This window comes from Mesoplodon bidens (genome assembly GCF_964165515.1).
Source record: "Mesoplodon bidens genome assembly, chromosome: 9".
NCBI classification, from domain to species: Eukaryota; Metazoa; Chordata; class Mammalia; order Artiodactyla; family Ziphiidae; genus Mesoplodon; species Mesoplodon bidens.
The window spans coordinates 8,342,869-8,359,153 of record NC_138166.1 but is presented as its reverse complement, the minus strand read 5'-3'; the positions used below and the strand labels follow the sequence as shown (position 1 = coordinate 8,359,153).

At 39.4% G+C, this 16,285-nt stretch overlaps 1 protein-coding gene across 4 annotated transcripts in view; it reads right to left on the bottom strand.

Annotated features, from left to right (window-relative positions):
- Positions 1 to 16,285, bottom strand: part of LOC308622441 (uncharacterized protein) — a 92,014-nt gene that overhangs the window by 54,278 nt on the left and 21,451 nt on the right. For all 4 annotated transcript variants that reach the window (XR_014016630.1, XR_014016631.1, XR_014016632.1 and 1 more), the window contains one exon: positions 7,542 to 7,659. Coding sequence is in view for 1 of the 4 variants with exons in the window: in XM_081243890.1 (XP_081100016.1) it covers positions 7,542 to 7,571 (30 nt within the window). In the remaining 3 variants the exon portion in view is untranslated. The remainder of the gene's footprint in view (positions 1 to 7,541; positions 7,660 to 16,285) is intronic.

Sequence of the window (16,285 nt, the reverse complement as noted above, 5' to 3'; positions counted from 1 at the left end):
AGAAAACTATAAGACCATGATGAAAGAAATTAAAGATGATATAAACAGATGGAGGTATAAACCATGTTCTTGGGTTACAAGAATCAATATTGTGAAAATGACTATACTACCCAAAGCAATCTACAGATTCAATGCAATCCCTATCAAACTACCAATGGCATTTTTCACAGAACTAGAACAAAAAATTTCACAATTTGTATGGAAACACAAAAGACCCCGAATAGCCAAGGCAATCTTGAGAAAAAAAAGGGAGCTGGAGGAATCAGGCTCCTGGATTTCAGACTACACTACAAAGCTACAGTAATCAAGATAGTATGGTACTGGCACAAAAACAGAAATATAGATCAATGGAACAGGATAGAAAGCCCAGAGATAAACCCACGCACATATGGTCACCTTATTTTTTATAAAGGAGGCAAGAATATACAATGGAGAAGAGACAGCCTCTTCAATAAGTGGTGCTGGGAAAACTGGACAGCTACATGTAAAAGAATGAAATTAGAACACTTCCTAACACCATATACAAAAATAAACTAAAAATGGACTAAAGACCTAAATGTAAGGCCAGATACTATAAAACTTAGAGGAAAAGATAGGCAGAACATTACGACATAAATCACAGCAGGATCCTTTTTGACACACCTCCTAGAGAAATGGAAATAAAAAGAAAAATAAACAAATGGGACCTAATGAAACTTAAAAGCTTTTGCACAGCTAAGGAAACCATAAAGAAGACAAAAAGACAACCCTCAGAATGGGAGAAAATATTTGCAAATGAAGCAACTGACAAAGGATTAATCTCCAAAATTTACAAGCAGCTCATGCAGCTCAATAACAAAAAAAACAAACAACCCAATCCAAAAATGGGCAGAAGACCTAAACAGACATTTCTCCAAGGAAGATATACAGATTGCCAACAAACACATGAAAGAATGCTTGACATCTCTAATCATTAGAGCAATGCAAGTCAAAACTACAATGAGGTATCATTTCACACTGGTCAGAATGGCCATTATCAAAAAATCTACGAACAATAAATGCTGGAGAGGATGTGGAGAAAAGGGAACCCTCTTGCACTGTTGGCGGGAATGTAAATTGACACAGCCACTATGGAGAACAGTATGGAGGTTCCTTAAAATACTAAGAATACAACCACCATATGACACAGCAATCCCACTCCTGGGCATATACCCTGAGAAAACCATAATTCAAAAAGAGTCATGTACCACAATGTTCATTGCAGCTCTATTTACAATAGCCAGGACGTGGAAGCAACCTAAGTGTCCACTGACAGATGAATGGATAAAGAGGATGTGGCACATATATACAATGGAATATTACTCAGCCATGAAAAGAAACGAAACTGAGTTATTTGTAGTGAGGTGGATGGGCCTAGAGACTGTCATACAGAGTGAAGTATCTCAGAAAGAGAAAAACAAATACCGTATGCTAACACATATATATGGAATCCAAAGGGAAAAAAACAAGGTTCTGAAGAATCTAGGGGCAGGACAGGAATAAAGATGCAGACGTAGAGAATGGACTTGAGGACATGGGGAGGGGGAAGTGTAAGCTGGGACGAAGTGAGAGAGTGGCATGGACTTATATACACTAGCAAATGTAACATAGATAGCTAGTGGGAAGTAGCCGCATAGCATAGGGAGATCAGCCCGGTGCTTTGTGACCACCTAGAGGGGTGGGATAGGGAGGGTGGGAGGGAGATGCAAGAGGGAGGAGATATGGGGATATATTTATATGTATAGCTGATTCACTTTGTTATAAAGCAGGAAAAAAGACACCACTGTAAAGCAATTATACTCTAATAAAGGTGTTAAAAAAACGTAATGATATCCATTTCTAAGAACATGAAAACATGATTTAAAAATCACTGTATTCTACAATGGACTATTACTCAGCCATACAAAAGAACGAAATAATGTCATTTGCAGCAACATGGATGAACCTAGAGATAATCATTCTTTGCAGCAACATGGATGAACCTAAAGATAATCATTCTAAGTGAAGCAAGTCAGACAGAGAAAGACAAATACATGACATCACTTATATGTGGAATCTAAGAAAACGATGCAAATGAACTTATTTACGAAACAAAAATAGACTCACAGATATAGAAAACAAACTTATGGTTCCCCAAGGGGAAAGTGGAGGGAGGGATAATTAGGAATTTGGGATTAACCAATGCACACTACTATATATAAAACAGATAAACAACAAGGATCTACTGTATAGCACTATAGCACAAGGAACTATATTCAATATCTTGTAATAGCCTATAATGGAAAATAAGCTGAAAAAGACACACACGACTGAATCACTTTGCTATATACTTGAAACATTGCAAATCAGCTATAGTTTAAAAAAAATCACTGTATTCTAAATAAAACATCTTTTGGCCTAAGGCAGTGTTTCTGAAACTTTTTTTTTCCATTATTGCCCTCCCCGTACAGGAGAAAATTTAAATTAAATTTAAATTCTTCCTAGTGAGAGAAATAAGGAATAAGATTTTGTTGGGTAGAGTTGAGTTTTGGAGGGGCAGAATCCACTATCATATCTAAGGGTCTTCTGGCCTCCAAGAACAAAGTTTCAGAATGCATGGTCTAAGCCCATTAACAGAAAACTGCAAACTCAAGATTCTGCCCAACTAGTTTTAGACGCACTGATGGGCCAGGTGTCATCCCCTTGGCTGTGTCTGAAAATATCAAGACTCTCAATGTGCTTCTCACCCTTAGCTCACCCTGCTGGGAGTGTGTTTTGGGTTTCACCCTCTCTCATAGTTTTAGGGACAAGGGAAGAATTTGAAAATATTTTGAACATTGAATCTAACGTTTACTTTATGGAATCTAACAAATCTGTTTTCTTGAAAGGAGATCTCTGATAATTTGCCTTACCCATTAATTAGCTGAGATGCCTAATGGGGTTCCTTCCCTGAAAGACTCTCTGCCTCCGTGCTCCTCCCTAAACATACTAAGTGTACTTTAAAACAGATATTTGTTTTTATCCACTTCCAGAAAGGCTGTAATCGGTGTTTCCCTTAATGAACACCATAATTTCCTTTTACCAAAGGATTGTTACATGGATTAAATTATTTAACATACATGAAATGCCTAGCACAATAAACTTTCTCTTTAGTATAGAACACACGGACTTCCCTGGTGGCACAGTGGTTAAGAATCCGCCTGCCAATGTAGAGACCCGGGTTCAAGCCCTGGTTCAGGAACATCCCACATGCTGCAGAGCAACTAAGTCCGTGCGCCACAACTGCTGAGCCCGCGCGCCTAGAGCCCGTGCTCCACAACAAAGAGAAGCCACCACAATGAGAAGCCCGTGCACCGCAACGAGGAGTAGCCCCCGCTCGCTGCAACTTGAGAAAGGCCCCATGCAGCAACGAAGACCCAATACAGCAAAAAAAATAAATAAATAAATAAACACGAAGCCATAAATTATGAAAGAAACAATATACAACCAACTGAAAAGCAAAGAGCTTATTGTCTAAGTGACTGAAACTATTGTTGACATAACCACAATACCATACCATTGTCGCATCTAAAAAAATTAATAATTCTTTAATATGATCAATTTTCCAAGTATTATACATGTTCAAATTTCCCTGAGAGTCTCATAAAATGTTTTTGACAATTGTTTTGTTTGAATCAAGATGCATACAAGATTCACACACTGCATTTACTTGAAACGCCTCTTAAATTTCTTAATTTTAGGTTCCCCTCCCTTTTTTTTCCTTTGCCATTTGTTTGTTGAACTGTGTCATTTGTCCTATGAAGTTTCCTACACTGGATTTTGCTGATTGCATCCCTGTGGTGGTGTTAACGTGTGCCTCTATCCCTCTATTTCTTGTAAACTTGACAGGTGTATCTGGTGGCTTTCTCAGATTCAGGTTTGATGTTTTGGGCAAGAAGGCTTCATAGGTGCTGCCATTTACTCATTACACCCAGCAGAAGGGCTACAGTGTTCAGTGACGTAGACACTCAATGGTAATGTTACATCAGTGAGTGCTGTCAGGCTCATTTGTTCATCAAAAAGTCTCCAACAGTCTTTCATTTAATGCCACCCTCTTCTTAACATGCCTTCTTGGGCTTTAGTACCTAGAAGGCTAAAAATGCATTTCTCAAATTCCCTTGCAGCTAGAGTTATTAATGTGATACAAATTCCACCACTAGAGGCACTTATGTAGAGTGAACTAAGTGGGGGAGGGGCAGGTTATGAGGCATCTTCGTGACAGGGCGTATTGTAGTGAAGGACATATGGCTGTGGAACCAGTGGCTGTAGGGGTGGCTTCCCCATTCAACAGGTGGCCTTCTAGAATGGCCTGAACAATAGTCCCTTGACAGCTCGGTTCTACAGCCTGGATTTGTGAGTCACTCCTGAAGCTTAGCCCGCAGGCTGTTTTTTCAACCCTGCCAACCATTTGTAACAGACCATGTAATAAATCCCTTTTGGCTTAAATTACTGAAGAGTAGATTTGTTCTCTGCTTTGAACCCTGACCAATACAGCTCCTCTAAGAAAAAGCATTTTCAGCAGTTGTCAAACAGTTGCCTCTCTGATTTTATTTTAAAAAGTGAATTTATTAATAGTTAAACTTGTTAACAATTGCCTGAGTATGTGAAATAGATATTCTAGGAAGATATGCCTCTTTGAAACAAAAATATCATATAGCAATTTCACATTCCCATTGTATAAACTTTCTAAAAAGAAACACGGAAGTGCTTTTCCCCCCCAGTTTTATTGAGAAATAATTGACAAACACTGCTGTACAAGTTTAAGGCATACAGCATGATGGCTTGATTTACATATATTGTGAAACGATTACCACAATAGGTTCAAGTGACATCTATCATCTCATAGATTCAATAAAAGAAAACAAATTTCTCCTTGAGATGAGAGCTCTTAGGAGAGCTCTTAGATGAGACTCTAACAACTTTCCTGTATGTCATACAGCAGTGTCAGCTATAGTCATCATGTTGTACAGGACATCCCTAGTACTTAGTTATCTTATAACTAAAAGTTTGTACCTTTTGACCACCTTCCTCCAATTCCCCCTCCCCCCAGTGTTTTTAAAAACATTTAAAAATCAATCCATGTTAAGAAAAATTAATCCATGTCCATTAATGAAGACAATGTTACTGAAAGGTAATTTAAATATTGTCTTCACAAAATTTTAATTCCATAACGTGAACTAAAAAATATAAATCTTCAGTCTAGTAACGAGAGTTTTATTCAATATTTTACTACATAAATGTTCAAACACAGAGAAGTTGAAAGAATTATACCATGACCTATCCAGTGACCTAATTATATGTATACCTGTCACCTGGACTCTATAGTTAACATTGTTATATTTCCTTTGTTACATACCTAACCATCTATGCATCCCTCTATCATACATTAATCCATCTTATTTTTTGATACATTTCAAAGTAAACGGCAAACATGAGTACACTTCAGGCCTAAATACTTCAGCATAACAAAAGGAATTTTTTTTTCCAGGTATCGTATTTGGGCACTGAAGGGCTTCCAAATGACATAAAATGCACTAGAAAGTAAACTAGTCTACAGTGTCCTGAACTGCCAAGTCCTGGCGAAGATCTAGGGAAGAGTTGCACGGAGTGTAAATGGCGTCAATCAGGGTGAGAGGCTCAACCTGAAATCTAGCGAGACTGCAACACTCTCTGCCTTTACCCTCAGAACTCTCCTCCTCTTTTTACAGTTACGTTAATTATAAAAGAGAAAAGACGTAACTGGCCCCTCTCCCCCTCAAATGATTTGTGCTATTGAAGGTAGCAATGCTTTAGACCAGAATCTCAGAAAACTTGATGGAAATCAAGATGTTCTATTTGCAGAACTGAGCTGGCATTATGAACTCAATGTTAATGTGGTGATTGTTACTCTCCACGAGGGCGGGGGCTTAGTTTGTTTTGTCACTTATCCCCAGCATGTAGAACACTGCCTGGCACATACTAGTGTTCCATACATATTCACTGAAGGAAGGAGTGAATTCAAGTGCTTGATTCCAAACATAATCTTCACGTATTTCAGGCCACTACTAATGAAAGAAGTTTTTCTAAAATAAAAATAAGCCTTAACATAAAAGTAAGAGCATAGGTTGGTTACCTAGAGCTGGAGCTGCAATTACACAGAAGGGACCATGTTTTCCATACGTGCAGCAGGAACCTCAGCACCAGCCTACCGTGCACCCGCCGCTGAGGCTCAGCTGACTTGTGGGGCAGGCTGTGCCAAAGCCCGTGGCTGGGCAGAAGCAGCACTGCCTTCTTTTCGTTTTTTTACTTTTTAGTCTTTACTGAATTTATTACAATATCGCTTCTGTTTTCTGTTTTGGTTTTTTGGCCCCGAGGCATGTGGGATCTTAGCTCCCCGACCAGGGATCGAACCTGCAGCCCCTGCGCTTGAAGGTGAAGTCTTAACCACGGGAAGGCCGGGGAAGTCCCAGCCCTGCCTTCTGATGGGGACCATAGGAAAACTTCCCAGAACTGTTCGGGCACTTTGCAAACACACCCTGGGACTGCCCAGAAACAAATGCGAAGTTTGTCTGTAAATCAGTGGGGGCAAGAGTCGGTGGAATTTGAATTATGACTGTTGATGTTACTCTCCTCTTGTACCTTCAGACTGGTGATACCTGAGGAAATTTAAATGTGCTGCAATGTTAAAATTACCTTTTTAAGGTGATAATTTTCTTTGAGATTTCCTTGGCCTGGAAGAGCATTTCCATATTCAGCACAAGTTCATCAAGCTAGCACACATCTCAACAGCTACTGTGAGATTTTTAAAAAATATATTTTTGTCTCTTCAAGAGAATGAGAGACAAACTATTCTTTATTGTGTCTGTATAGAGAGCAACATAAACAATAATGTCAAATCTATCAGTTTTCCTGTTAGAGATCACAATGGCGGCCTACCAAGATGGGAATCAAGGGACCGGCAAATTAGAAAGATTTAAAAACCGTAAAATCACCTTGTATTTTATACTCAAAATAGGTATGTAGAGAACTTCTATGCCATAAGCTATGAAAGGTTAAATGTCCAAAGCAATCTCCTGCTACAGCTACTGCTACGCTCTCACTAAATAAACATATGCTCTGCAGGTCCCCACAGGACTTCCAAATAGCCCAGTGATGACTGTCATTAAAACATACCTAAGAGAAATCACATTCTTCCAAGTGAGACATCAGAGGCTCCCTGCCACCTGGAAGAATGTGATGAATTCAAGCACTGGATATTGGTGGAAGGTGGTTGACTGAGACCAAATATTCATTTGCTTTTTCTAAGAATGTTGTTTCTGTATGTCAAGGTTTCCACTAGCCACTGGTACATTCAGAGAAATAAGAAACATGCAGTGAGTGACACTTTCATAAGGGTAAACGTACCCAACTGAATTGAATTTTCTTTCTCTCTGTCTTTTTATGACTTTCCTATTTATTTTGCTGTTACGATGTCCTTTTTGTTAGCAGTGGTGATGAATGATAGTTTTATATTTTCTTGCACTTACCTTGGCAAAAATGAAAGTAAAAAACTCCATGTTAGTCTCCAAAATGATCTTGAAAATTTAACTGTACATGAAAGTCCAATGTGTAGAAAAACCGAAAAGTCTCTTCCAAAATAAGATTCTGCAATGCAAAAAATAAATAAAATAATCAACAACTCTATGAATTCATTTTCCCTATTCAGGTGTTGGACATGAAACTGAACAAGTTGAAAATATTGGTTGGTAGGGCAGGAATCCCCCCATTTTCAGCCCCCTAAAGCATCTCAAATTCCCTCAAGGGATGTAATAAAATTAACTAATACAAGATAGCTTCTGAAAGTCAACTGCCTAAGTTTAATTCTTAGCTCTAATATTTATCAACTGTATTATCTTGATCAAATTACTTAACCCACTCTGTGCCTTGATTTTCTTATTCACAGAATGGAGATAATAATAGTATCTACATCATAGGGCTGTTGTGAAGATTAAATCAGGTAATCCATGTAAAGATTTCATCATCACTTTTGCATCATCCTAAACTGAAACTCTGTACCTATTAAACAATAACTACCCATTAACCCATTCCCCCCAGCCCCCGTTGAACACTATTCTACTTTTCATCTCTATGAATTTGACTAATCCAGGCACCTTATGTAAGTGAAGTCATACAGTATTTGCCTTTTGTGCCTGGCTTACTTCACTTAGCACAAAGTTTCCAAGGTTTACTCACGTTGTAGCATGTATCAGAATTTCACTCCTTTTTAAGGTTAATAATACTCACTTCTATGGAAATACCACATTTTGTTCGTCCATTCATTTATCAATAAAAAATGAGGTTGTTTCCACCTTTTGGCTATTGTCACATTACATATTCTTAATAAATTACTTGAATTATTTATTAAGTTATAATTGACTACTTTTGGGAGGATCTTCCATGCAAGCCACAAAATCAAGCAAGAATTTACTCTGAGTTTCACATCTCATCACCCCCAAGTAACTGGATTGTGCTGATAAAATTACTGTGAGAGCTCTTAGTAATTCATCTTTGTGCAAATCATTGCAAGTCACTTAAGCTCTCTCAATCTCATCATTTTTAGAATAAGAACAACAGACACCCAAAGCAAAAGCAACAAAAGCAAAAATAAATTCAAGTGGGACTACATCAAACTAAAAAACTTCTGCACAGCAAAGGAAACCATCAACAAGATGAAAAGGCAACCTACTGAATGGGAGAAAATATTTGCAAATCATATATCAGATAAGGGGTTAATATCCAAAATATATAATGAACTCATGTATCAGAAAACAAATAATCCAATTAAAAACTGGGTAGATAACATGAACAAGCATTTTTCCAAAGACGTACAGATGGTCAGCAGGTACGTGAAAAGATGCTCTACATCATTAATTATCAGGCGAATGCAAATCAAAACCACAATGAGATATCACCTCATACGTGTCAAAATGGGTATTATCAAAAGGACTCAAAGATGATGTACAGAAAAGGGAACCCTTCTGCATTGTTTGTGGGAATGTAAATTGGTGCAACTGCTATGCAAAACAGTATTTAGACTCCTAAGAAAATTAAGAATAAAACTATCATATGATACAGAAATTCTACTTCTGGGCATTTATCCAGAGAAAATGGACTAATTCAAAAAGATAAATGCACCCCATTCACTGCAGCCTTATTTACAGTAACCAAGATATAGAAACAACCTGAGTGTCTACTGATGGATGAATGGATAAAGAAATTGTGGTATATATATATATATATATATATATATATATATATATGTATGTGTATATATATATGTGTATATATATATATATGTACACACACACGCACACACGCACACACACACACACACACACTGGAATATTATTCAGCCATAAGAAAAGAATGGAATTGTACCATTTGCAACAACATGGATGGACCTCGAGTGCATTATGCTAAGTGAAATAGTGAGATGTCAGACAGAAAAAGGCAAATACTGTATGATCTTTTTTAAATGTGGAATCTAAAATATGTATATAAAGCTAAGCTTATAGATACAGAGAATAGATTGGTGGTTGCCAGAGGTAGGGGAGTGGGAGGTGAAAGAAATGCGTGAACTGCTTTTTAAATTTTTTTTTGGCCACGCCACGCGTTTTGCAAGATCTCAGTTCCCCAACCAGGGATTGATCCCAGGACACCGCAGCGAAAGCCCCGACCACTGGACGGCCAGAGAAGAACAATACACATATCTGCTTTATAGGGCTGTTATAATACATGCAAAGCACCAGAATAGTAAGTACTGTATAAATTTAAGCACTGTATGACTATGTAAATGTAGTTTTTGTTATTATCAATTTGTCAGTTCAGTTATTTCAGGTACAATGAATAATGCTGGCTGCCCACCCAGTGTCCATGTTGCTCCTCCTCCTTTCTAGCAGCTCCTTTGTTCAAATACCTACCCCTTGTCCTTGTATCCCATGAGATTTAGATATGCTAGCCAAATTTCTAGCTCCAGGGGACTTATGTTAGCCAATAAAAATCCTATGGTTTAGGCCAGTTGGTGTGTTTACTTATTCATATCACTTGCAGCTGAAAGCATCCTAATTGACACAGATCAATCTTAACTTCCAAAGAGAATTCTAATACTAGACTGATTTCTGGTATTGAAGTTGGAGAGACAGATCCATGGAAAGGGGAAAAAAGAAAAAAGAAGGATGAAGAAATGCGAAGGATGTGATTCTTAGAATATGTATTCAACAAATATCAAATGTATATCATCACCCAAAGATTACAAAAAAAACAATTTTTTATAAGAATGGCAAGAGCTAAAGGATGAATGAAGCAGAGTCCTAAAAATGTTAAAATCGTACCAGAATGAGGGATATCACACATTTCTACTTCACTGTGAAAAGTAATAATCAGCTAAATGAAGGAGAGAACATGCAGTTCTCCATCTCTATAGACAGAAGGGAGATTTATCTGGATGTAATTGTTAGCATAAGGGGTACAGAGATAATATGAAGTTCAGGCGGAAGGTAACTTGACCATTACATAACTTCTTAGGGAGTAAGTATTGGGTTGGCCAAAAAGTTCATTTGGGTTTTTCCATATTACAAAAAACTGAACAAACATTTTTGGCCAACCCAATAATATACCACAATCATTGCTATTTAACTTGCCCCTGGCTAACTCATTATTATGAAAAAATGTCTTTGTCTGGTCTTTGTTCTGAGTTCCTTTCACCTGGCCTCTAAAGCTTTTGGAATTTTCTGAATGATAAGAGTATCTTTGTTATTCATGAGTCCCTTGGATCACACCTGATTTTATGTTAATGACATGGCTCAGGATGGGGCCTGGTTACCAGGAAGACCAACCCTGTGTTTAGCAGGCTGGGGCTTTGAGTCAGCCAGAGCTCCAGAAAGGGGAGGAATGCTGGAGATGGAGTTCAATCATATGGACAATGTTAGTTCCTAAGTAATGAAACCCCAGTAAAAACTCTGTAAGCTAAGGCTCAGTGGAGTTTCCTGGATGATGAACACATTGACATGCTGAGAAGGTGACATGTCCTGATTCTACGGGTAGAGGGAGTGAAAGCTCCGTGTCCAGGACCTTCTCAGACTTCGATGTTAACACATTATAATTTTCTTATAGCAAGTTAAACACTTGGTGTTTTTTTTTGTTGTTGTTGTTGTTGTTGTTGTTTTTCAGGCTGCACCGTGCAGCATGTGGGATCTTAGTTCCCTGACAAAGGATCGAACCCCCTGCATTGGGAATACAGTGTCTTAACCACTGGACCACGAGAGAAGACCCAAAATACTTGGCTTTATATTTCGTTATTTGTATATTTTTCTCTCCTGTCTAGACTGTAATGTCCTAAAGGGCACTGATGGAGTCTTCTAGGATCCCCACAGTGTCTAAGATCAGGGCCCAGTGAAACAGGGGGCAGGGTGCAACCTTTAAAGGAATGACATAGCCGAGGGTATGACATAAACTGGTTAGAATCAATTAGGCCCAAAATGGTAGAAGATTTGACTTCCAGTAGAACTTGAGCCTCACTGTAATACATTAGCATGCTAAATGACACACCCACCAGCAACAGGACAGTTCTGAGGCTGACCATAAAAGGCCCAAAAGTGGGTGGGGCCCAACTCCTGGAAGTCCCCGTCCCTTCCCCAAAATAGGTGGAATACTCTTCCCACTTGTTAGCCTATGAAACTACCCAGCCCATAAAAATGAACCACCGCATATTTGGGGGCCAGTCTCCCTTCTGAGACAGACCACATTCTGTCTGTGGAATATGTATCTTTCTAAATTAACTTGCTTCCGCTTCACTGTGGCTCGCTCTTGAATTCTTCCCTGTGTGAAGCCAAGGACCCTCACTTGGCGGCCCATCCCAGGGACTCACTTGAGACCTGGGACGCGACCATCCTCTTGCCCTGCATTTTTCCTGCAACACTAGGGTTTAGAACCCTGAGGGACTAGGGAAGGACCAAACAACAGTCTCAACAAGCGGACGCTAACGCTCTTCTTCAGAGCATGGCTGAGATTCTTGCTTTTTGGAGCATTCTTGGTGTTTGCTAGTTTCTGAGCATGGTTCTTCAGCCTACTGAAAATACGGATATCTTTCCAATAAATTCCCCTTTGCTTAAGTTGGCTGAAATTGGTTTATAGTGCTTACAGCTGAACTCTGATAGGAGAAAGCAAAGCCAGCCTGCTGCTTCTGCAGGTTTCAGCAACCTCTCTTGGTATCTAGCCATCTGAATCCTTTCCAGTTCACATCACAGAAATACTCTGAATTATTCAAGCCTTGGGGTCCTTGAGACTCAAGCACTAAATTCCACATTTATACCAATGGTTCATGGAACAATCTTTGAAGGAAAAATGCATGGAATCCTCTTGTGAATTTAACATTTAACTTTTAATATGCTACTGAGTTGCAACAAACATGTGGAAATACCGATTAAGACAGCCACGAGTGAAACAAAGCCAAGTGAGATCCAACAAGTATGCTTGGTGTCAAGTTGGATGAGTCTTCTCTATGTTGAAATGAGACAAGTACTTAATAGGACTGTATTAAGGCATATATGAGAAAAAGGAGAAGAGCAATTACTTTTGCTTTATTTGGCACTGGCCAGGCTTCAGTTGGATCGAACTATATTCAATTTTACATGCCATGTTATATACAGAAAAAAAAACTTGGAGAGTGTTCAGAGAACAGCAACTGATTAAAGGTTTGTTAAATTAGACCTATGAAAAGTTGTCAGAAGAACTGGGCATGTTCAGTCAAATGCAAGACATTTGGGCAGGATGAACAATTAAAGTACAAGTATGTGAAAAGATGGTTCCCAAATCCGAGGTTTAGGCTAAACAGAAAGTTAAAAATCATGGGATTAAGAACATAAAAGTCCACGGAAGTATGGATTAAATATCGTGAAAACCTTAAACTAAAAAGCTTTTAAGAAATTGATGAATGGAGGTATCTGTAAGTTAGAATTCTGCATATACTATTATTAAAATTAATTTAATTTTAGGGCTTCCCTGGTGGTGCAGTGGTTGAGAGTCCGCCTGCCGATGCAGAGGACACGGGTTCCTGGCCCGGTCCGGGAAGATCCCACATGCTGCAGAGCGGCTGGGCCCGTGAGCCATGGCCGCTGAGCCTGCGCGTCCGGAGCCCGTGCTCTGCAACGGGAGAGGCCACAACAGTGAGAGGCCCGTGTACCACACACACAAAAAATAATAATAATAAATTAATTTTATACTTAAATAGAAATAACCTAGAAAATAGAAAAATATTTTGATGGATTGCATTTAAAAAGTAAACAATATCAGATCAAGTATGAAGAATGTTTTTAAGAAAAAATGGTCTATCTGGGGGCCTTCTTTGGGACCCAGGTTTGCGAGAACAGAGAGGAGCTCTGAGATTAAGTCTCTCAGTTCCTGAATGAGGGTAATTCCTTTGTGTTGGTGTGTGTGGGGGGTGTTGGTGGGGGGGCAGTGTCATCAGCAGCCTGTCTGGCTTCTTGAGGTTCAACCCTCATTAAAGACTCCCCAGAAATCCCCACCATGAGATACATGATTCTCTCCAGAATGGTCCCTGTTAATTATCCTTTCTCTTTGTCCAATAGAAACAGTTCCTTCTCTGAAGTAACTTCTGCTATTTTTAAAAATATTTCTTTCTTTTTTTTTTTTTTTTTTTTTGCGGTATGCGGGCCTCTCACTGTTGTGGCCTCTCCCGTTGTGGAGCACAGGCTCCGGACATGCAGCCTCAGCGGCCATGGCTCACGGGCCCAGCCGCTCCGCGGCATGTGGGATCCTCCCGGATCGGGGCACGAACCCGTGTCCCCTGCATCGGCAGGCGGACTCTCAACCACTGCGCCACCAGGGAAGCCCTAAAATATTTATTTCTTTATTATTTATTTTATTTTTAAATTTTTGGCTGCGTTGGGTCTTCGTTGCAACATGCGGGCTTCTCTCTAGTTGTGGCGCATGGGCTCCAGAGCTCGAGGGCTCAGTAGTTGCAACGTGTGGGCTTAGTTGCCCTGCAGCATTTGGGATCTTAGTTCCCTGACCAGAGGTTGAACCCGCATCCCCATTGGAAGGCGGATTCTTAACCACTGGACCACCAGGAAGTCTGCACTTCTGCTATTTGGAGATCTTGTTGGGCAAAGCATGTAGACAAATATTTCTTCTCCAGTTTACACTCTTTATTTCTTAAATGCAGAGGGAGAGAGATGAAACCAGGAAGTTCGTACCACTTTCTTTTACTTTGAAGTTACTTTATTAGCCTCATAATTTGTTTTTAAATTAGATGTAGATGTTCTAACAGTAATCTCATTTAGGTGTCCTAGTTCTCTCTTTCGGTTTGGCACCTGAATCCTGCATCTATTTGTTTGTTTACTACGATTCTGACACCAACGAAAATGTGTGGGTTTTCTCCCCACACCAACCAATTCTCAGTCACCAGCTGGGTGTCCTACAATTCAACTCAGTTCTGACACTATTTACCTGGAGATAGCATCAGATCCCACAGGTTAAGGTTCAGTCCCACCAGGCTGCCCCCTACCTCAGACACTAATCACAGGTCCAGGTGGTTACCTGTGCTTCTAACCGACTGGCTATAAAGAGGAGGTTCCCACAACGCCCTCCTGTGGTTTGATTAACTTGCTAGAGTGGCTCATAGAACTCAGAGAAACATTTTATTCCTAGGTCACTGGTTTACCATGAAGGGATTTAACTCCTCCAAGGAGCCCTGATTCTTTCCTTCCCTTATACCAGTTCCACAGTACCTGCCTACAACACACCTGACAAAAGTTAAGTAACAATTCAGTTAATGCCAAGTTCTCATGATTTTCTTAGACCATAAATGGGCCTAGATCCAAGTTGTGAAAGTACGTAGCACCCTCAGGTCTGCAGTATCTTTGAGGATACCAGACCAGCAGCTCTGGTGATAGGAGAATAATCTGCTCTACAGTTTCACAGGGCAAAGTCCTGATAGGACAGTCTGATGAAGCTGTTAACAAGATCAAAAAGGTCCCAGACAGCACTGGGGTCTGTTGGGCCTGTGGAAGACCAATAATTATTAGTGATAATGCAAACGTGGTATTTGTAATATATTTAACAACTGGTGAAACCGAAATGAAGAGTGTTAATACGGGTGTTCATTGTACTAATCTGTTTTTTATTTAATTAATTATCTTATATAATCTTGTTTTTTTTTTGGCCGCACCGCAAAGCTCATGGGATCTTAGTTCCCAGACCAGGGATCGAACCCAGGCCCTTGGCAGTGAGAGCACAGAGTCCTAACCACTGGACCACCAGGGAATTCCTTCCCAGTTTAAAAAAATAAAAGTTGGGGTACTGAGTCTTAATTTCTTATTTGGGCCCCTCTTTCCTAATCTGGCTTCATTATACTGTTTTGATGTCTTCTTGACAGTAATTTTCTTGTTGCCATTATGTTATTACTATGTAAGCTTGTTGGATAAATTAGATAAATCTTCAAGAACTAGACAAATGTTTTAATGATTGAAAACCAAAATAAATACATCTTACTACAATTCAGGCAAGCAAAGTCTTTTTTTAAGTTATCACACAGTTAACTCTTATTTTTTAGATTTTAAATATGAACATGCAATGCATTCACATGGCTTAATAGTCAACAGATACAAGAGGACATACAATAGAAGTTTCCCTCTCATGCCTGTCCAGGCCACTCAGTTCCCCTTTCCAGAGACAACTAATGCTATCATTTTCTGTGGATCCATCTTCCCAGGGACAAAGAAACGTGTTTTAAATTTAATAAAAAGACATAGAAGAAAGCCAAAAGGTGATACAGGGGACTGTTTTTGGTGTTATGCTGTAAGCATTCTAAATTTCAGCAAATCTATAGAAATACACCTGTGTTATATTTTTCACTAGCAAAATATGGTCAGGACGTTCCTGTTCACAAAAGATGCTGTACAACACTGGACATCTGGTTTTTATGTGACTACTCCTAAACAACCGCCTACAATCAGTTCATTGGTTCCACTGCTGGTGTGCAGCCTGCAGCTAACATGTTCCACGGGCACAGAGCGCACAGCAGTCAGATAGGTGCTTATGGTTCAGGCCAATGTCACATAATAGCAGCCTTTAAAAATGCACAGAAAAAAAATCATCTCATTTATATGGCATGGCAAAGAACTGAGTCTCAACCATGTGCATGTTCAAAGATTCAAAGCTTTGAGAGAAAAATACACGCCAAATAATAACCCTGTCTGGTGGCACCCCTCTA